The sequence below is a fragment of the Panthera uncia genome (genome assembly GCF_023721935.1).
Source record: "Panthera uncia isolate 11264 chromosome D3 unlocalized genomic scaffold, Puncia_PCG_1.0 HiC_scaffold_8, whole genome shotgun sequence".
NCBI classification, from domain to species: domain Eukaryota; kingdom Metazoa; phylum Chordata; class Mammalia; order Carnivora; family Felidae; genus Panthera; species Panthera uncia.
In genome coordinates this window covers 56,346,890-56,367,794 of record NW_026057586.1, presented here as the reverse complement: position 1 = coordinate 56,367,794, position 20,905 = coordinate 56,346,890, and the positions used below count along the sequence as shown (strand labels likewise).

The 20,905-nt window shown below is 37.9% G+C and overlaps 1 protein-coding gene and 2 long non-coding RNA genes across 9 annotated transcripts in view; 1 reads left to right on the top strand and 2 right to left on the bottom strand.

Annotated features, from left to right (window-relative positions):
- LOC125914812 (uncharacterized) overlaps positions 1-20,905 on the bottom strand; it is a 292,117-nt gene that overhangs the window by 71,131 nt on the left and 200,081 nt on the right. The gene's annotated exons all lie outside the window — the stretch shown is intronic.
- Positions 1-20,905, bottom strand: part of ARHGAP28 (Rho GTPase activating protein 28) — a 190,291-nt gene that overhangs the window by 2,026 nt on the left and 167,360 nt on the right. For 5 of the 7 annotated variants that reach the window (XM_049620405.1, XM_049620406.1, XM_049620404.1 and 2 more), the window contains 3 exons: positions 14,051-14,107; positions 11,631-11,755; positions 1,990-2,054 (listed from right to left, as the gene is read on the bottom strand). In XM_049620405.1, the coding sequence (XP_049476362.1) occupies positions 1,990-2,054; positions 11,631-11,755; positions 14,051-14,107 (247 nt within the window). Of the gene's footprint in view, positions 1-1,928; positions 2,055-11,630; positions 11,756-14,050; positions 14,108-20,905 lie in introns of those variants that run through there. The other 2 variants (XM_049620410.1, XM_049620409.1) reach the window with 2 other exon arrangements.
- Positions 1,335-1,872, top strand: LOC125914811 (uncharacterized). The gene is made up of 2 exons (XR_007455442.1): positions 1,335-1,557; positions 1,719-1,872. It is a non-coding gene; the product is annotated as an uncharacterized LOC125914811 (long non-coding RNA).

The window sequence follows — 20,905 nt, the reverse complement described above, 5'->3', positions numbered from 1 at the left end:
GCCTTCCTCTATCCCTTCTTTCTTTCTTTCTGACTGTGAAATACTTCACATAAATCCCATGCAAAATTGTGGAAAAATACAGACATACCAACTACAGGCAAACTGTTCCCTAGGCTCACCACATCAAGTAGGAAAATCTGGAAAGAACTTATTTAAGGTATAAACTGATCATTTATAAAATAATACACGTCCTCAAATGGTTTTACAGATAGTAACTTGACCAGGACTAGTAAAGATTAAAATTACGTTCATTTTAGGAACGGTCATTTTGTTTCTTTACTACGGATGCAATGCCCAAGGGCAGGAGATCTAGAAATGATAACAACAACAACAAATCATTCCATGAGGCAAATACATTTGAAAATCTTTATGTACAGTGTTTGAAATGTATACCAAATTCTCAAACAAAACTACCAACATTTGATTGCTTGCTTCATTCACTCATTCATTTATCAAATTGTTCTTGAAAGTTACTATATTCCAGGTATTATTCCAGGGGCTAGGGCTACAGAAATGCATCAGATAATCAAAAACACTTGCCCTCAGGGCACTTACATTCTCAAAGTGGTAAAAGGCAACCAGCAAACTAGCAAGCATAATATAAAGTAAGTCTGGCAGTGATGAGAACACGAGAGAACAAAAAACCGGGAAGGCACACTAGAGAGGGTGAAATCCCGGAAGGTCTCTTTGAGGTGACACAGCGGCCAACACCTCCAAGAGGTGAGGGAGGAAGAAACGAACACTCTAAAGGAGAGCATTCTGGGAAAAGAGTACATGCAAAGGCTCCATGGCAAATGTGCCTGGTGATGAGCTCTGCAAGGTTGGTGTTGAGTGGAAGTCTGGATAGAATATGAGAAGCATCTGCATGCTGGTGTATTTAAAGCGATGTGACGGATTGAGCTCACCAAGGAAGTAATATGTAGGTAAGAAGAGCTCTGAGGCCTGACCCCACAGCTTTCCACGTTGAAGGTTGAGAGGATGAGAAGTAGCGGGCAAAAGAGAGTCAGAAGGAGCCACCAGTGAAGTGGAATGAAACCCAGAAGCTTAGGTCGTCCTTGAAACCAGGTGAAGAAAGTGTGTTTTCAAAGGGAAAGATCAACTCAGCAGGCAGTTATCAAGACAGACGAAAGACTGGATTTCACAACATAAGAGTTCTCCGGTGGCCTCAACAAGAGAGCAATTTGGGTGAAGTGTTGCGGGGTAACGCTTGCCTGGAGTGGTTTCAAGAGAGAACGAGAGGGAGAAATTGGAGGACAGACAACAGCTTTAAGGAGTTTTTGCTGTAAAGTGGAACACTGAAATGGAAGTGGGCTGGAAGGGGGTCAAGAGAGATTTTTGGAAATATCTCTTATCTTCACAAAACTGTTCATGCAGTTGGAAATAATGCAACTGGGAGGGAAAAGTTGATGGTGCAGAACGGGGGACTGGAGCAAGGCTCCAAGTGGCAGGCAGGGACTTGAAGCGAGGTACACACAGAGGTGCTGGCCTTCAGTGGAAGCACCGGTCGTTCATCCAGGCTGTGCAGGGTGCAAGCAGAAGACATGGACGAAGGGGAAGGTAAGGACACAGATGAAAGCAGAGGGTATTTCCCTTTGATTCCTTTTTGCTCCCTCTCAGGGAAACAAGAAGAATGAACCTGGGTTGAGGGTGAAACCAGGAAAGTTCAACAAAAAGGGTGTCACGATTTCAAAGTTCCATGATGTTTCTCTGTTTTGCAGGGATCTCTAGGAAGAGACTTGCCAACTCTGAGGCACATTGAAAAGACCCACAAGTCTACTTCATGTCAACTGGAATATTCACATGTAAAATTTGGGTATATTTTAGGAAATTCATACAACTGTTCTCACATGAGATTAAAAAATCAGAATCTTACTGATTTTGAATTTATAATCTAAGAAACTGGTAAAATGTGCTGTTACAATAATAGCATCATATTTCTTTTAGAGTAATCAGAGAATTTAGGAGTAAAGACCATTAGAGAATGCTTACCTATATTTCCTCCAATTTCATATAACCGTTGGTTCTGAATCTTAATGCATTCTGATGAACCATAACTGAAAAAAAGAAGGCAATGTAATTTTAACCCTGTTCTATGATCTGAGGTAAATCTGTGGATTAAATAACCATGGCAACAAACAATTCCTTCTGCCTTGAGTGAAATATACCCACAAATCATTATTACAATTGAAGTTATGATAAAAACTTATTATTATTATTATTATTTCTTTTTTTTTTTTTTTACTTGTTTGACACAGACAAGCATTCAAGGCACAGAAAGGATGGGACTATCCCAAACTAAGACGGATGCTGCTGTCCCCTGCAGCAACCTGGAGCCCATTCTGTCCCCAACTGACAGCTTCATTTAAGACAGTAAACTGTTAGAGACACGCCAAGGCTGGCTAAGGAGCAGCTGGATGTTTCATATTGCCTTGTCATTGGTCACATTACTCTCGATTCGAAAGAAGTCAGGTTTCACTTCTCTTTTTGCCAGAAACTGAATGGGATTCTCTCCTTTGTCCATGCCATGTTTCTAAACTTGCCTAAAGCTTTTCAGACTGTCTAATGTTGACTTCATTGCATGTTTCTGCTCTATGGTGAAAGCAAGTCAGAGAAAATAATTGCCCAGTTTAATTTCAGCATCCTGGAATACTGCAGTAGAAAAGTCTAGAAAGACCATTGCTGATCTCCACCTACATGAGGAATGACTTTCAGCTTGGTTTCTTCAAAAAGATTGCCTTAGCTCTTTGTGAGGAAGAAAGATGTGTGGCCTATTTTATTGTTTACTTAAACATTTTGAGATAATGGTAGATTTGCATGTAGTTTTAAGAAATTATACAGGTAGATCCTGTCTACCCTTTACCCAGTTTCCCCCAATAATAACATTTTGCAAAACTCTAGTTTGCTACCACAACCAGAATGTCAACATTGATTCAGTTAAGATACAGGATATTTCCATCATCACTAGATCTCCCGTTTACCTTTTACAGTCCCACTCCCTACCCTCTCCATCATTACTATGCTCATCCCTTGTCCCTAGTAATGTCTACTCGATTCTACATTTTCTAGAAGCTTCTAATTTCAAAAATGTTACACAGAGTAAATGGAAACAGAGTACAGAGCTTTTTTTGTATTCATTTTTTTCTTTTTAAATATAATTTATTGTCAAATTGGCTTACATTCTGTATGGGCTTTTTTTTCTAATCAGCATAAATCACTGAAGACTCACCCAAGGTGTTGCATTTTATTGATGAGTAGCATGCCATGGTATGGATGTACCAGTTTGTTTTTTACCTGTTGAAGAACATCTGGTTTTTTTCCACCAGTTTTTTACTATTTTAAATAAAGTTGCTATAAGCATTTGTGTTCAGGTTTTTGTGTGAATATTATCTTCATTTCTTTGAGCTAAATTCTCAGGAGTGTGCAAGCTGGATCACACGGTAGTTGCATATTTAGTTTTATGAAAAACTGTCAAACTGTTTTACAGAGCAACTATAGCCTTTTACATTCTCACCACCAATGTAGGAGTGATCCGGTTTCTCTGTATCTTTGCCAGTATTTGATGTCATCGTTATTTTTTATTTTAGCCATTCTCAGATGGTTTAATGATAGTCATTGTGGCTCTGCATTTCCCTAATGGCTACTGAACATGTTTTCATGTGCATATTTGTATCCATATATCCTCTTTAGTGAAATATCTGTTCACATCTTTTGCTCATTTTTAATTTGGATATTTTTATTGTTGAGTATTGAGTGTTCTCTATATATTCTAGAAACTAGTCATTTGCTGGATATAAGGTCTGTATACATCCTTAGTTTGTCTTTTCAACCATTTCACTGAGTCTTTCAGTATGTAAGTTTTCAGTTTTGAAAGATGTCCAATTTATGGATCATGCTTTTGATATCAACTTTAAGAACTCTTTACTAGCCCTACATCACAGAGGTTTTCTCCTGTTATTTTCTAAAAGTGTTATAGTTTTACATTTTAAATTTAAATATGCACTATGGGTTAATTTCTTTTCTTTCTCTTTCTTTCTTTTTTGTCTACAGATATTCAACTGCTAGAGCACCATTTATCATTTGTTGAAAAGGCTGTCCTTCAGCCATTGAATTGTTTTTGTACTTTTGTCAAAAATCAGTTATTAGAATAGTCACATTCATAGAGACAAAGTAGAAGAGCAGTTACCAGTGCTTGGGAGAGGGAGAAATGAAGAGTTATTGTTTAATGGGGACAGAGTCTGAGTATGGGATGATAAAATCTTTCCGGAGATGGATGGTGGTAATGACCGTGTAACAATGTAAATGTACTTAATACCATTGGAATGTACACTTAAAATTATAAACTTTATGTTATGTGCATTTTTATTTCTTCCTTTAAAATCTGTATGCCTACTTGCCCAGCCACCCTTCCTTCATTCTTCCCTTCTCCCTTCCTTCCTCCTTCCCTCCCTGGCTTTCTCTCCTCCTCTCCCCGCTCTGCCCCCCTCCCCCCCCCTCCCCCCCCCCTTCCCTTCCTTTCTCTTTCCTTATATTGAGTGGCTTCGTCCTCCAATAGTATGTTGAACACAAGTTACAAGTAGTGTTTTTTTTTTTTAAGTAATTTTCTTGATCTTGGAAGGAAAGCATTCAATCTTTCATCATTAAGTATAAGGTTTGTTATAGGTTTTTATAGATGGTAGTTATCAAGTTGAGGAAGTTCTTCCCTTTTCCTAGTTCACTGAGAGTTTTTATCATGAATGGGTATTGGATTTTGTCAAATGTTTTTTTCTGTATCAGTTAATATGATCTATGATTTTTCTCCAATCTGAGGATGGATTACATTACTTTCTGAATATTGACCTAAACTGAAACGAATCCCACTTGATCATGGTGAGTAACTCTTTTCATATATGTTGGATTAGATTTGCTCATGGTTTGCCTAGGACTTTTATCTCTAAGTTCATGAGAGATACTGGTCTGCACTGTTTGTTTGTTTATTGTCTTTGGTGTCAGGTCAACACTAGTTTCATAAAATGAGTTAGGTAGTGTCCCTTCTTCTCTTCTATTTTCTGAAAAAGAATGTGCTAAATTGCTGTGAATTCTTTAAACATCTGCTAGAATTCTCCAGTGAAGCCATCTGGACTTGGAGATTTCTTTTTTGGGGAAACTTTTAAATTAAAAATTCAGGGGTGCTTGGGTGGCTCAGGCAGTTAAGTGTCTGTCTTCAGCTCAGGTCATGATCTCACTGTTGGCAGGTTCAAGCCCCGTGTCAGGCTCTGCGCTGACAGCCTGGAGCCTGCTTCAGATCCTGTCCTCCTCTCTCTCTGCACCTCCCCCCTCACTGTGTCTCTCTCTCTCTCTTGAAAATAAATGTTAAAAAACAAATAAATAAATTAGTTAATTAAAAATTCCATTTCTTTAATGGCCTCAAAACTATTTCATCTTGGTTGTGTTTTGGTAATCTGTAGTCTTAGAGGAACTGGTCCATTTCTTTTAAGTTTTCAATTTTGAGCATACAGTTGTTTATAGTATTTTCATATTATCCTTTTAAGGGAAATATTACATAGTGATATTTTTTGCTTTAAAATTGGTGATTTTTTTGCTTTTCATTTCTAGAAGTTTATCAATTTTATTGTTTCTTTTTTTTTTATTTTTTTTTTAATTTTTTTTTTTTTCAACGTTTTTTATTTATTTTTGAGACAGAGAGAGACAGAGCATGAACGGGGGAGGGGCAGAGAGAGAGGGAGACACAGAATCGGAAACAGGCTCCAGGCTCCGAGCCATCAGCCCAGAGCCCGACGCGGGGCTCGAACTCACGGACCGTGAGATCGTGACCTGGCTGAAGTCGGACGCTTAACCGACTGTGCCACCCAGGCGCCCCTCAATTTTATTGTTTCTTAAAAGAACCAGCTTTTTGTTTCACTGATCTCTATCATTTTCCTGTTTTCAATTTCACTGATTTCTGTTCTTCTATCACTTCCTTCATTTTGTGTTTATTTTGCTCTTATTTTTCTAGTTTCTTGAGGTAGAAACTTACTTGATTATTCTGAGATCTCACCCTCTTTTTTAATGCAAGCATTTACTGCTATACATTTTTCGCTCAGCATGGCTTTAGCTGCACTGTACAAAATTTGGTAAGCTGCAGTTTTATTTTCAATCTATGTACTTTAAAAAAAATCTTCTTTAACACTTCCTCTTTGACCTGTGGAGTTTTTACAAGTGTGTGGTTTAATTTTTAAATATTTAGAGATTTTCACGTTGTCCTAATGTTACTGACATCTAGTTTGATTCCTTTATGGACAGAAAAGATACCTTGTATTATTTAAATTATTTTAAATTTACTGAGGTTTGTGTTATGGCCCATGATATGGTCTATCTTTTATAATTACACCTTGATTTATTTACAGATTTTTTAAATATACTACTTTGTATTTTGTGTGTGTGTGTGTGTGGTTTCTCAGGCATTACAATACACAAATGTAACTTATCATGGTCCACTGGGATTGAGGTTTTACTACTTTTAGTGATGTGTAGAAACCTACTTCTGTCAGTTCTCTTTATCTTCATACTTTAAGAATAAACATTTAATTCTATTTATTCTTAGTTCGTTGAATTAAAAATAACATAAGTTAAAGGAAGAGGACCACTAATGCATATATTATTTCATTTTTAAAACAGAAAGATAATCCTGATATTCTAGCATAACTAAACTTTACCTATTTACTTTGAAATTACTTTACCATTAATATTCTCCTAATTGGTAGAACCCTAACAAATTTTACAAATAAACCTAATTTTAGAACTTTTAGATTTACTTAAAAATTGTGAAAATAGTATAGACAGTTCCATATTCCCCACACCTGGTTGCCCCTATTATTAACATCTAACATTAATACGGTACATTTGTCACAACTAATGAATACAATACATTGTTATTAACCAAAGTTCATATTTCATTCAGATTTTCCTAGTTTTTACCTAGTATCTGCTTTCTGTTCCAGAGACCCACCCAGAGTATTGCAATATATTTAGTAATTATAGTTGGTTGAATAGTGTCCTTTCCAAAATTCATGTCCACCTGGATCTTTAAGAATGTGACTTTATTTGAATATAGGGTATTTGCTGATGTAATCACTTAAGAATCTTGGGATGAAATCATCCTGGATTCAGAAGATGCCCTAAAATCCACTGAGTCTTTATTAAGAAGGGAAGAAGACACAGAGAAACATAGGGAAGAGGATGATATGAAGATGGAGAGATTGAAGTGATACGTCTATAAGCCACGGAATGCCAAGGATGCTGGCAACCACCAGAAGCTAGGAGAGAGGCATGAGAAAGACTCTCCCTCAGAGCCTCCAGAAGGAACCGACCCTGCGGACATATTTGTTCAGACTTCTGGCCTCCTGAACTGAGAGAATACATTTCTGTTGTTTTAAGCCAGAAGGTTGAGGTAATTTGTTATGCAAATACCGGGAAACGAATACCTAGTCATGTCTCGTTAGGCTCCTCTTGATTCTGTTTCTCACCTCTGTCTTGTTTTTGACATCCATGACAGTTTTCAGGAAGACACATCAGGTATTTTGTAGAACATTTCTAAGTTGGGATTTATCTGATGTTTTTCTCATGTTTAGGCTGAAGTTATATGTTCTTGGGAGGAAAGCAACAGATGTAAAGTGCCATTTTCATCATTTCTTATCAAGGGTACATACTATGAGCAAGACTTAGCATTGTTGATGTTAATCTTGGTCACCTGGCTGAGGTCAGATTTCATGACTATGAAGTTGTTCTTTTTCCCTCTTTACATACTGCAATCTTTGGAAGGAAGTCACAATCTTTGGAATGGAAGACAATAAGGGGTGCTGAGCCTCAACCCTTCTTAAATGTAATTACCTTAAATATGTCCTCTACCTACACTGAGCAGCATATCAGATGTAAAAGTTTTTGCTTCAACCATTAAATATGATTTAAGAAACGCATAACGAGTAGGATAATCTCTTACATTTACTACTGTTTACCTATTCTGATGTTCTCTTTTCCTTTCCGATGCTCCAAGCCTTTGTTAACATTTTCTTTCTATTTAGAGAACTTCCTTTATCCATTCTTTATGGGTAAGTCTGAAAAATCTCAGTTTGGCTTCACCCAAGAATGTCATTTCCCCTTCATTCTGGAAGGGTATTTTTTGCAGGACTTAGAATTCAAGGTTGACAGTATTTGCTTTCAGTACTTGGAAAAATGTTATGCCACTTCCATCTGGCCTCCAGGGTTTCAGATAAGAAATCTGCTGTCGTTGGAATTGGTGTTCCCTATAAGAAAGCCATTGCTTCTCTCTGAATACTTTCAAGGTTTTTTTCTTTGTCTTTAATCTTTACAAGTTTAATTACATTGTTGTGCCAAGGATTTCCTTTGGTTTGTCTTATTTGGGTTCACTTAGTTTCTGGAATATGTCGGTTTACACCTTTGCTAATTTGGAATGTTATCAGCCATTGTTTATTCAAATACTTTTTCCGTTCCTCTCTGTTTTCTCTACTTTCGGTGCTGCAATGATGCGAATGTTAGCTTTCTTATTATAGTCCATGGATCCCTGAGACTATATTCACTTTTTTAGGTCTGTCTTCTTTGTTCAGAATAAATAATGCTAGTGATATGTCCTCAAGTTTACTGATTATATCCTCTGTCAATTCCACTCTACTATTGAGCCCAGCGAGCAAGTTTTTATTTTAGTGATTCTGTTTTTCAGTTCTATAATTTTCATTACATTCTCTTTATAACTTCTATTTGTTTGCTGAGGTTTTCTATTTTTTCATTTTATTCATGAGAATCATAGTTGCTTGTTGAAGCCTTTTTTTTTTTTCCTTTGAGATGGCTACTGTAAAATTCTTGTCAGATTAATTCAGACATCTGATTCCATTTAGCACCAGCATTTGTCAATTGTCTTTTCTCATTCCTATTGTGATTTTCCTGGGTTTAGGTATAATGAGTGATTCTGTATCATACTGCAGACACTTTGGATATTATGAGACTCTGGATCTTATTTAATCATCATTTTTGGCAGGCAGTCCTGTTGAGGTATAGCACAAGGTCTGGGTGGGTGTGTATCTTCAGCTTTTGCTGGGCCCCACTGACACCTGCCCAGTGAAAGTGGGACACCAACTGGCACCATTCTGCTGCCTCTGATTGAGGGTGTAAGATCAGCCGCCTGATGGGCTCTGCTGCCACCAGGGAGGGGAAATAGAAGGCTGCCTCAAGCTGCTTTGCTGCTGCTGGGTGAGGGTAAAGCTCAGCTTATCTTTGGGCCATACTGACTCTGAGGGTGGGGTGAAGCTGGGGGATACTGTCTGCCTCGCACAGACTCGTCAGGTCTCCCCGATGCTGGGTGGAGGTGCTGACACTAACGTGGCTGGGAACTGGATCACCAAGGGATTCTGCTGGGTGGGGCATGCAGATCAGTGGCCTGCTTGGTCCCACTGAGACCACAGGCGTGATGGTGTGCTCTTCCAGTTCCTGTTTGGTTGGAGCAGGGTAGGTACTGCCAGAATGGTGCTTTGTGTTTAGACCACTCTCTCCCCAGTCCTTTGGCTGGGAGCAGGCTCTTCTTGGAACTCTTTTATTGTCTGCGTCTGTGCCAGGTTGGAGGTTTCTGCAGTTCCTGCCTGGATATGTGGGAGGCAATAAGGAAACCCAAGAATTCACCACCATGTTGTTTCAGAGGCCCGATGTCCTTAGGTGGTCAGCACTCGTCTTTCTACCTTTTAGTGTCTTCCTACACTTGTCGTTAGGTTATGTCCAAGGGTTTTTAGTCCTAAGAGGGAGGATCTGGGAGAAGGAGACTTCTTTCTTCTTTTTTTTTTACTTAAACAGAACAGCCTCTAGTGAAACAGGCAAAAATGGGCCACTTTACAACTAAACTGAAATTGGCCACAGTTCTAACTGGTGAAGAAAATGGACTGGACAAAATCTGTTGAAGAAGTTCATACAAAGAATTTGCATCTATCTGCAGTCACTGATTCTGACTTACTTTTACCAGAAACATTTTCATTCTACAAAAGGTCTACATGACAGCACAGAGGCAGTTTTGTCATGCATGTGACTAGGAATCTATTGTGTGTTCAAATCCCCTCAGTGGAATTTCAAGTCTCTCTATTACCGCCTAGTGGTAACTACTTATGGTGTCTTCCCAGTGAAGAGAAGTAAGTTTTTGGGGCTCCTGTTGGCCCCTATTATTTTCTTTTTTTATATAGTACATATATAACATGCACACATCCTACATAAAAACACTTGAAGAACTTTCACAAAGTGAACATACCATGTAACCAGCCCCCATAGTCTAAAAAAAGAACTTCTTAGAAGCCACTATCATGGCTTCTTGGTCACTATCCCTTCCACCCTTACAGAAAGCCACTAACCTGGCTTCTAATTCTATAGGTTACTTCTATTGGCTACTCCTGTTTTTTTTTTTTTTTTAACTGAAATATTTCTATCGAGTTAGTCGATTCTTACACGTATGAAATATAATACAGAAAGATTCTTCATACTCTTTGCCCACTTTTCCCCAAATGGTAAAAAAAATACAGTATAATGCTAGTTAGAATCCTGACGTTGATACGATCCACCCATCTTCTTTAGATTTCCCATTTTACATGTACTCATTTGTATGCATGTGTGTATTAAGTTCAGTACAACTTGTACAGGTTCTTATCTACCACCAGAGTCAAGACACTGAGCAGCTCCAATATCTCCAGGTCCTTGTGTCACCCTTTTATGACCATACCCATCTCTCTCCCATAATCTGCCCTCCCCAACTTTTGGCAAGTGCTAATCTACCCTCCATTTCTAAAATTTTGTCATTTCAAAATGTTATATAAATGGAGTGTTACGGTATGTAACCTTCCTCAACTGGCTTGTTCCCACCCTCAACATGGGTACTCCTTTTTAGTATGATTGGAAAGCTTCTCTTTGAGAACCTCCATCAGTTTTACTAGAAACCCTCAAACTGTACCTGCTGTCTAATGGACAGATTTAAACTAGTGCTTCTCATCTTTTAAAAACCTCAGGGCAAATGTTTATCCTTTAATAAGTATGCCTAGACAAAAATTATCCTGATTTATGGTGCTTCAAGATGACTTAGGGCAAATGAGGAAAGGATTTTTTTTTTTTTTTTTGTAAATAGAATTCTGATCTCAAGATTAATTAGCAGTAGGTTTTAAGAAAGACGACAGCAATGATGCCCGTTCAACTACATAAGCTTTATGTATAGGCTTTATATATAGGCATGTCAAAGCCCAGTGAAGCCTGGAATGGTATTCTAGGTATCTATAAAACTAACTTGCTATATTTTTTATTCTAATAAAAAGTAAACTCATTGAGTAAATGAAACCACCAAGATAGAAGATATCTATTAAGAATTCTATTTGTAGAAATTTCTTCAAAAAATAACCCTCCCCAAAAGAAAAAGAAACAAACCAAACATTTCTGTTATCAACAATTCTATGGTCTACTTAATTTCTTTCTCTACTTTTCACTTACTCTATTGGTAAAGTCCCCAAAATAACAGGTTCTAATTTTTCAAAAAAGCCAAGTTTGTAAATGCCTGGGAGTTACTTATCTGATAAAAGATCATCTTCCTTGTACAGAGACCTATACTCACTTTTACTCACCTGTTCTCATATTGAAATTTTGCCAGTATGTCTTTGGCTTTGGTGTGACTATTGAGTTGAATGGCCATGGACACCTTAGAGAGAAGTGGAGCATGGACCCTTATGACTCCTTCCGGCACGTCAGACTGCCAATGAGGAAAAATTCAGTACATTCTGTCAAACTAGGATGAATATCGCTTTAATGATTGCACTTTAAAGATGTGAAAATCAGTGGCATTATGAATTAGGAAAACATGTAAATATGACCAGTATTTAACCAGAATGAAACACTGCTTTCTTTTTAACAGGAGATTCACTAATGAGTAAACTTAACCTGGGATTTTACTTTTGTTACATACTTAAGGCACTTGCTATAGTCCCTTAAAATAATAAGACAAGTAACACTAGGTTATGACAAAATCTCGTTTCTATCAGTTCATTTTGTGCCCTAAATAAGCTTACTTCAAGCAGGAGTCTGTATTTCAGTATATTTTAAGAAGAGTCACCTTCTGAAAAATTTGAGAATCAATTAGAAAATACAGCTTTTTAAAACCCTTTTTCTTTAGTTAGTAACAATGATTGGCTGGCCCAAGTTGAATTCCAGATGGGGATTTAAAACTTGATCCCTCGGGGCGCCTGGGTGGCGCAGTCGGTTAAGCGTCCGACTTCAGCCAGGTCACGATCTCGCGGTCTGTGAGTTCGAGCCCCGCGTCAGGCTCTGGGCTGATGGCTCGGAGCCTGGAGCCTGTTTCCGATTCTGTGTCTCCCTCTCTCTCTGCCCCTACCCTGTTCATGCTCTGTCTCTCTCTGTCCCAAAAATAAATAAAAAACGTTGAAAAAAAAACAAACAAACAAACAAACAAACAAAAAAAAAACTTGATCCCTCAAAGTGTGCTGATAACACTCTGAAGAGCAGGTGTGGACTGCTGAGCATCTCTGGTTTCATATGACAAGACTGGCCTGGAGACCTACCTTGGAGCTCTGATTAAATGAAATAGTCAGAGAATGGCACTTAGGTCTAATTAACATCAACTGATGTTTTTTCAGGACTGGAAAATTTCTTTTGTTTCAAAATTTGGAATGTTTTAAAAATGAATTCTCCATCTAGATATGAACGGAAATAAATTTCTACCTGAGGATCTGGCTACTCCTTAGGCATTTTATCAATTTGAACATTCTCAAAAAATGGCATTGTTGATATAGAAAGTTTATGTTGAACTGACTCAATATATACCCTAGAAGGAATATATTATGGGTTGAATTGTGTCCCACAATAGATACGTTGAAGTCTTACCCCCCAGCAGCTGAGAATATAACCTTATATGGAAATAGGGTCACTGCAGATGTGATTAGCTAAGACAAGGTCATATGGAACAGAGTGGACGTATATCCACTATGGCTACCGTCCTTCTAAGAGGAGAAGAGACACAGACACACACACAGCGTGTAAAGATGGACACAGAGATCGGAGTGATACATCTACAAGCTAAGGAACACCAAGGATTGCTGGCATCACCAAAAGCTAGGAATGATGTCAGAAACAGGTCCTTCTCTCAAGGCCTTCAGAAGGACCAACGCAGATGACACCCTGATTTCAGAATTTTAGTCTCCAGAACTGTGAGAGAATACATTTCAATTGTTTTAAGCTGTTTAGTTTGTGGTGCTTTGTGACAACAGCACTAGGAAACTAATAGAAAATATTTTAAAATACAGTCAGTTCTTACGGTCCTTTTCTACTATTACCAGCAAGAACCAGGACAGCATGCCAGGGAATGGATGCTGAGAAAGTTGGACTTGGTGGGGGGAGGTGCAGAGTGTCCCCAGAGTCTTGGAGTCAAGACTATACTCCTAAAACCCTCTCTTGGTCATTTCATGCCCTTCCTCTCCCAGCTCCCCAGAAGCCTCTGTAAGATAAATTCCACATTCCTGACATTACTGAACCTGTGATCATAATCACATTTTCCCTATTAATATTTATAGTATTCATACTTGCGTACAGAATGCCCAGCCATACGTTTTGAGTCATAAGTTAGCAGATTCTCTTCCTATACTATTCCTTCATGTGCCACATGAAATGCTAAGTCTGAAGGATGTTTCATGATCAAATTAAAAAAAAAGATATGGTACGGGGAGGCGCCTGGGTGGCTCAGTCGGTTAAGCACCCGACTTCAGCTCAGGTCATCGTCTCACAGTCCGTGAGTTCGAGCCCCACGTTGGGCTCTGGGCTGACGGCTTGGAGCCTGGAGCCTGCTTCAGATTCTGCGTCTCCCTTTCTCTCTGCCCCTCCCCCATTCATGCTCTGTCTCTCTCTGTCTCAAAAATAAATAAACATTAAAAAATATTAAAAATAAATAAATAAAAATGATATGGTAAATATATCCAGAGAATATCATGTAGGGAGTTAATACTTAGAGAGGAAAGGAAATTACTTATTTTCTTACCATTCTTCTTGAAGAGGGTGATTTTTGTAGTACCTTTGAAGTCTTGGGGCTTATAACCTAAATAAAACACATTTAGTCCTCAGGATTAACATTAGGAAAACGAGCACATGCTGCTATTAGAAGTGTAAACTGTCACAGTCTTTATGGAAAATATTTGGGGAATATTTATCAAAGTATAAAATGACCCAACAATGTCACATCTGTAAGTTTATCCTACAAATATACTTCATTTGTGAGAAATAATGTCTATACAATTTTGTTCACTGATGCATAAATCTTAACAGCGAAAGGCTGGACATGATCTAACCTTTCACCAATACGAATTGCTTACATAAATTAAGTTACATCTACAGAATGTCATGCAAAAGAAGCAAAGAAGGCTTTGTGAACTGATATAGAATGAACACCATGATTTCTTAAGTTGGTATAGCAAAACAAAGGACAACATTTCATGTATATTACCGTTCATGCTAAAAGGGGGAAGAACACTATTGAGAATTCAGCTCAGCTATCCACAGTGTTGCTGCCTCAGCATCCATTTTGTTTGGCCAAGCAGCCTGCAGTGACCTTAAATGGACACTGGTCCCTTGTGTAAGCCTTTGCCCTAGATAACAGCCTATGGAGTCACAAGCAAATCATAGAGTGCTGTTATGACTTTCCCTGTAGCCCTTCTGATCAACAGTCTCCCCACCTCCCAAGGTTGTGCCCTTGTGTGAACCTTAGATAAGACCATAGTGGGGTTCGCAAAAATCCCACTCTTTTGGTTTGGATTGACCAAATTGGCCTTAGCCTGGGAACCCCAAAGCATTGCACCCATCGACTCTAACCAAGGAATGTGCCCCAGGTTCTGTGGCTCAGTCTACTTCTTGCCTTGACATGCACTTACAGCTCCTTGGGGGCATGCTTTGTACTTCCTCCAGAACCTCTGAGTAATAAACTTTTCTATTTCAATTTCTCTTATGGTTTGTTTTTGAGCTGTGATTCACCACCCAGTGCCTTTGTTCCACTTAACAAATGTTAATTTAACAACATCATAAGAAACATATATTTATATTTGCTTGCATGTGCATAGTGCTTCTTTGGAAGTATATACGCCTGCATATTCCTGGGCACAACCACCCTGTCATGGTGACATGATAGTAAGCTCATGGAAGCTCATGGAAGCTCATAGTAAACTCATGGAATAGACTTCAGTAGCCACACAAAACAAAGAATTCAAACTTTACGAAATTAGCTCAGCAGAAAAGTAACTAAACAAAGCAACAACAGCTACAACAAGAAGCAAGAAACCCTGGGGAGGAGGGGAGAATCTTATTTCCAGAGTTGCCACATTATAATATTTAAAATGTCCATTCTGCAACAAAAAAATTATGAGACAGACAAAAAACGTCAAGAAAATATGGCCCACAGACAGGAAAAAAGGAGTTCCAAAAGTTTCAAAAGAAACTCCTTTAGGAAACCTAGACAACAGACTTACTAGAAAGAGCCTTTAAATCAGATATTTTAAATATGTTCAAAGAACTAACAGAAACCATGTTTAAAGAACGAAAGGAACCACGAGAACCATATCTCACCAGATTGGGAATATCAAAAACAAACAGAAATTATAAATAAGGAATCAAATGGAAATTCTGGACTGAAAAGTCCAACTGAAATAAAATATCCACTAGAGGAGCTCAACAGCAGATTTAAGGATGCAGAAGTAAAAAATCAGTAAACCTGAAGATAAGTCCATTGACACTATCCATCTGTGGAACAGGAACTAAAAATGAAGAAAAATGAACAAAACCTAAGAAGAATTATAGGATAACATCCCCCATGAAGTGCAACCAACACATACATAATGAAGAGTCCCAGAAGAAGAAAAGGAGCAGAGAATATTTGAAATAATAATGGCTGAAAACTCCCCAAATTTGCTGATAGACATTCATCTATCAATTCAAAAAGCTCAACAAACTCCAAATTGGATAAATGCAAAGAGATCCACAGGAAAATACATCATCATCAAATTGCCAAAAGACAAAGAACCTTGAAAGCAGCAAGGGAAAAGCAGCTCAACACACACAAGAGATTTTCAGTAAGATTAACAGTGATTTCCCAGCAGAAATCACGAAAGCCAGAAGACAATGGGATAACACACTCAAAGTGCTGAAAGAAAAAAAAAAAAGCCGTCAAGCAGAATTTTCTCTGGCAAAACAATACTTAAAAATTAAGAAGAGGCCTTCTAGATGCCATCCCCCGAGAGCTGCCTGTGTTGCCCACCCATGGTCAACCCCTCCATGTTCTTTAATACTGATGTTGCAATGTTTTTCCTTTGAGCTGTTCCAAATTCAACAGAAAACTTTCATGCTCTGAGCACTGGGGAGAAAAGATCAGGTTACAAAGGTTCCAGCTTTCACAGATTATTTTGGGATTTATGTGCCAGTGTGGTGGCTTCCCGTGCCATAATGGCACTGTCAGCAAGTCTACCTATGGGGAGAAATTTGTTGATGAGAATTTTATCCTGAAGCACACTGGTCCTGGCATCCTGTCCATGGCAAATGCTGGACCCAACACAAACGGCTCCCAGTTTTTCACCCGCACCGTGAAGACTGAGTGGCAAGCATAACGTGGAAGAGGGCATGAACTCTGTGGAAGTCCCAGAGCACTGTGGGTCCAGGAATGGCAACACCAGCAAAAACATCACCACTGTTGACTATAGGCACATCTAATAAATCTGACTTATGTTTTGTCTGAACCACCAGACCATTCCTTCTGTAGCTCAGAAGAGCACCCCTTAACCCCATCTGCTTAAAATAGCCTATGATCGGGGCACCTGGGTGGCTTAGTCGGTTAAGCGTCCGACTTCAGCTCAGGTCACGATCTCACGGTCTGTGAGTTTGAGCCCCGCGTCGGGCTCTGGGCTGATGGCTCAGAGCCTGGAGCCTGCTTCCGATTCTGTGTCTCCCTCTCTCTCTGCCCCTCCCCCATTCATGCTCTGTCTCTCTCTGTCTCAAAAATAAATAAACATTTAAAAAAAAAATAGCCTATGATCTTTGTGCTCTTGACACAATTCTTTAGCTTCCATATTTTCCTTATCCCCCTCTAAGTCCAGCTGATTTACAAAGTTAAGTTTATGATTATTAAATAAAAACTAAACAATCAAAAAATGAAGAAGAAATTAAGACATTCAAAGATAAATAAAAGCATTCCTAGTAGTACTGCCCTGAAAGAAATGTTAAGATAATCAGTCCTTCAGGCTGAGATTAAGGAACACTAGATAGTAACTTGAATCCGTGTGAAGAAATAAAGAACACCAGTAAAGAAAACTAGGTAGGTAAATATAAAAGGAAGCATTAATGTATTTTTAAAAACTCCAATTTTTTCTATCTAATTTAAAAGAAAAGTGCATAAAGCAATAATTATAAATCTGTGTTGATGGGCACACAATTTGTAAACATGCAACTTGTGGCAAAAGCAGCATAATGTAGGAGATATGGAGGTCTCTAGGGAGAGTATTTATACACTATTGAATTGAAGGTGAAATTAATATGAACTAGATTGCTACAAATTAAAATGGTACTTGTAATTCCCAACGCAACCACTCAGGAGATAATTCAAAAATGTGTAGTAGAAGAAATAATTGTTTCTTTCAACAAAAATACATAGTAAAATAGTTAAAGTGGTATATTAGGAAACACTTATACACAAATGAAGGCAGTAATGGAGGAACTGTGGAACAAAAGTCATATAAAACATACAGAAAAAAAAACACAAAGAATTGAAAGGATAAATAGTTCTGCAACAGCTAGAGACTTCAATACCTCACTTTCAATAACAGAAGAACTAGGCAGAAGATCAGAAAGAAAACAGAAACCTTCATCTAGACATAACAGACATCTATAGAACACTAGCAACAGCAGAATCTGTTTTTCTAAAGTACACATAGAACATTTTTCAGGATAGACAATATGTTTTTCAGGCCATAAATCTCAATGAATTTAAAAATACCAAATTAATATCAAGTCTATTCTCCACCCACAATGGAATTAAATTAGAATTCAGTAACAGAAGGTAATCTAGGAAATTCACAAACGTGTGGAAACTATACCATACTCTTAAATAATGAATGGGTCAAAGGAAAATTAGAAAGTACTTTGAGATGGACAAAAATGGTACACAATATACCAAAACATATCGGATAGAACGAGAGTAGTTCTCAGAGGAATATTTATAGACGTAAATGTCTACACTGAAAAAGAAAGAGCTCAAGTCAATAATCTAACTTTCTATAGTAAGAAACTAAAGAAAAAGGACAACTAAACTCAAACAAGCTTAAGAAAATAAATAATAAAGATCAGAATTTTAATAAGGAATAGAGAATAGAAAAACAAGAAAATCAATGGAACAAAAGTTGACCCTTAAAAAAAAAATCAATAAAATGGACAACCCTTTAGCTAGACTGATGGTGTAAAAAAGAATGAAGATTCAAATTATTACTCCAGCATATAATCAGGGACATTACCACCAACTCTACAGAAATAAAAAGAATTATAAGGGAACATCATTAACAACTTAGATGCTAATAAATTATATGCCAACAAATTAGATAATGTGGATGAAATAGACAAAATCCTAGAAACACACAAACTCTCAATACTGGCTCAAGAAGAAATAGCAAATCTGAATAGAGTTATAGCAAGTAAAAAGATTGAGTCAGTACTCAAAAAAACTCCTACAAAGAAAAGTCCAGGACCAGATGTTTTCACTGGTAGGTTCTACTATAATACCAATCATTCATTCATAAACTCTTCTAAAAAACAGAAGGTGGGGGGGCGGGGGGGGGGGGGGCGCCTGGGTGGCTCACTTGGTTAAACGTCTGACTTCAGCTCAGGTCATGATCTCACAGCTTGTGAGTTAAAGCCCCACTATTGGGCTCTGTGCTGACAGCTCAGAGCCTGGAGCCTGCTTCGGATTCTGTGTCTCCCTCTCTCTGCCCCTCCCCTGCTATTGCTCTTTCTCTGTATCTGTCTGTCTCTCTCTCTTAAAAATAAATAAACATCATGGGGTGCGCCTGGCTGGCTCGGTTGGTTCAGCATCCAACTTCAGCTCAGGTCATGATCTGGTTCGTGAGTTCAAGCCCTGCATTGGGCTCTGTGCTGACAGCTCAGCGCCTGGAGCCTGCTTCAGATTCTCTGTCTCCCTCTCTCTCTGCCCTTCCCCTGCTTGTGCTCTGTCTCTTTCTCTCTCAAAAATAAACATTAAATTTTTTTAAATAAATATTTAAAAAAAATTTTTAAAATAGAAGATGGAGCACTTCCTAACTCATTCTAAAGGCTAGTATTTCCCTGATACCAAAGTCAGACAAAGACACGACAAGAAATTAAAACTATAGATCAAGATCCCTTATGAATGTTGATGTAAAAATCCTCAAGCAACCTGTCTAGTAGCATATTAAAAGGACTGTATACCTTGACCAAGTAGGATTTATCCCAAGAACGCAGGATTAGTTCAATAAATGAAAACCAGTAAGTGTAATACATCATATTAATAGAATGAAGAGAAAAAACCCAATGATCATCTCAACAGATGAAGAAGAAGCATTGGACAAAATCGAACACCTTTTGATGGTAAAAACACCCAACAAATTAAGAACAGAGTTTTCTTGAAGCCCATCCATGTTACCACAAATAGCAAGATTTTGAAGGCATCATGCTAAGTGAGATAAGTCAGACAGAGAAAGACAAATACTGTATGATCTCTCTTACATTTGGAATCTCTAGTTCATAGATACAGAGAATGGATTGGTAGTTGCTGAGGTGGGGAATGGGGTACAAGAAGGAGAAATGGGTGAACTGTTTTTGTTTTTGTTTTTTAAATTTACATAAATTGAATTTTAAAAATGTAAGAAAAAAAAAGAATGGAATTTTCTCAAACCAGTAAAGGCAATCTATGAAAAACCCACATACAACACCATACTTAATGATGAAAGACTGGGCTTTCCCCTTAAGATCAGAAACAAAACAATGATCTCTGCTCTTGCCTTCTTATTTAATATTCTACTGGAGTTCTAGCTGGGATAATTAAGCAAGAAAAATAAAAGGCACAAAGACTGAGAAGAAAGAAGGAAAATTATCTCTTTTCACAGATAATATGACCTTATATGTAGAAATCCTAAAGAATTAATACACATAAAACCAAACTTTTAGAGCCAGTAAATGAGTTTAGCAAAACTGCAGAATACAAGATCAATATACAAATATCAGTTGTATTTCCATACACAAACAATTAGCCATCCTAAAATGAAATTAAGAAAAACAATTCCAAGGACACCTCGGTGGCTCAGTTAAGTGTCCAACTTCGGCTCAGGTCATGATCTCGTGGTTTGTGGGTTCAAGCCCGGCGTTGGGCTCTATGCTGACAGCTCAGAGACTGGAGCCTGCTGCAGATTCTGTGTCTCCTTCTCTCTCTGACCCTCCCTGCTCATGCTCTGTCTCTCTCTCTCTCTCTCTCTCTCTCTCTCAAAAATAAATAAACATTAAAAACAGAAAAAGAAAACAATTCCATTTGCAATAGTACCAAAAAGAATAAAATACTTAGGAATAAATGTAATCCAGAAAGTGTAAGACTTATATATTGAAAACCATAAAACATTGTTAAAAGAAATTATAGAAAACCTAATAAATGGAAAGATAACCCATTTTCATGGGCTGGAAAATGTAATATTATTAAGATGGCAATATTTCCCAAATCTATCTACATATTCAATGAAATCTCTATCAAAATCCCAACTACTGTTGTTTTTTTCTTCCAGAAATGAGAAAACTGATCCTAAACCTGATATGGAAATTAGGGGACCCCAAATAACAAAAGTTA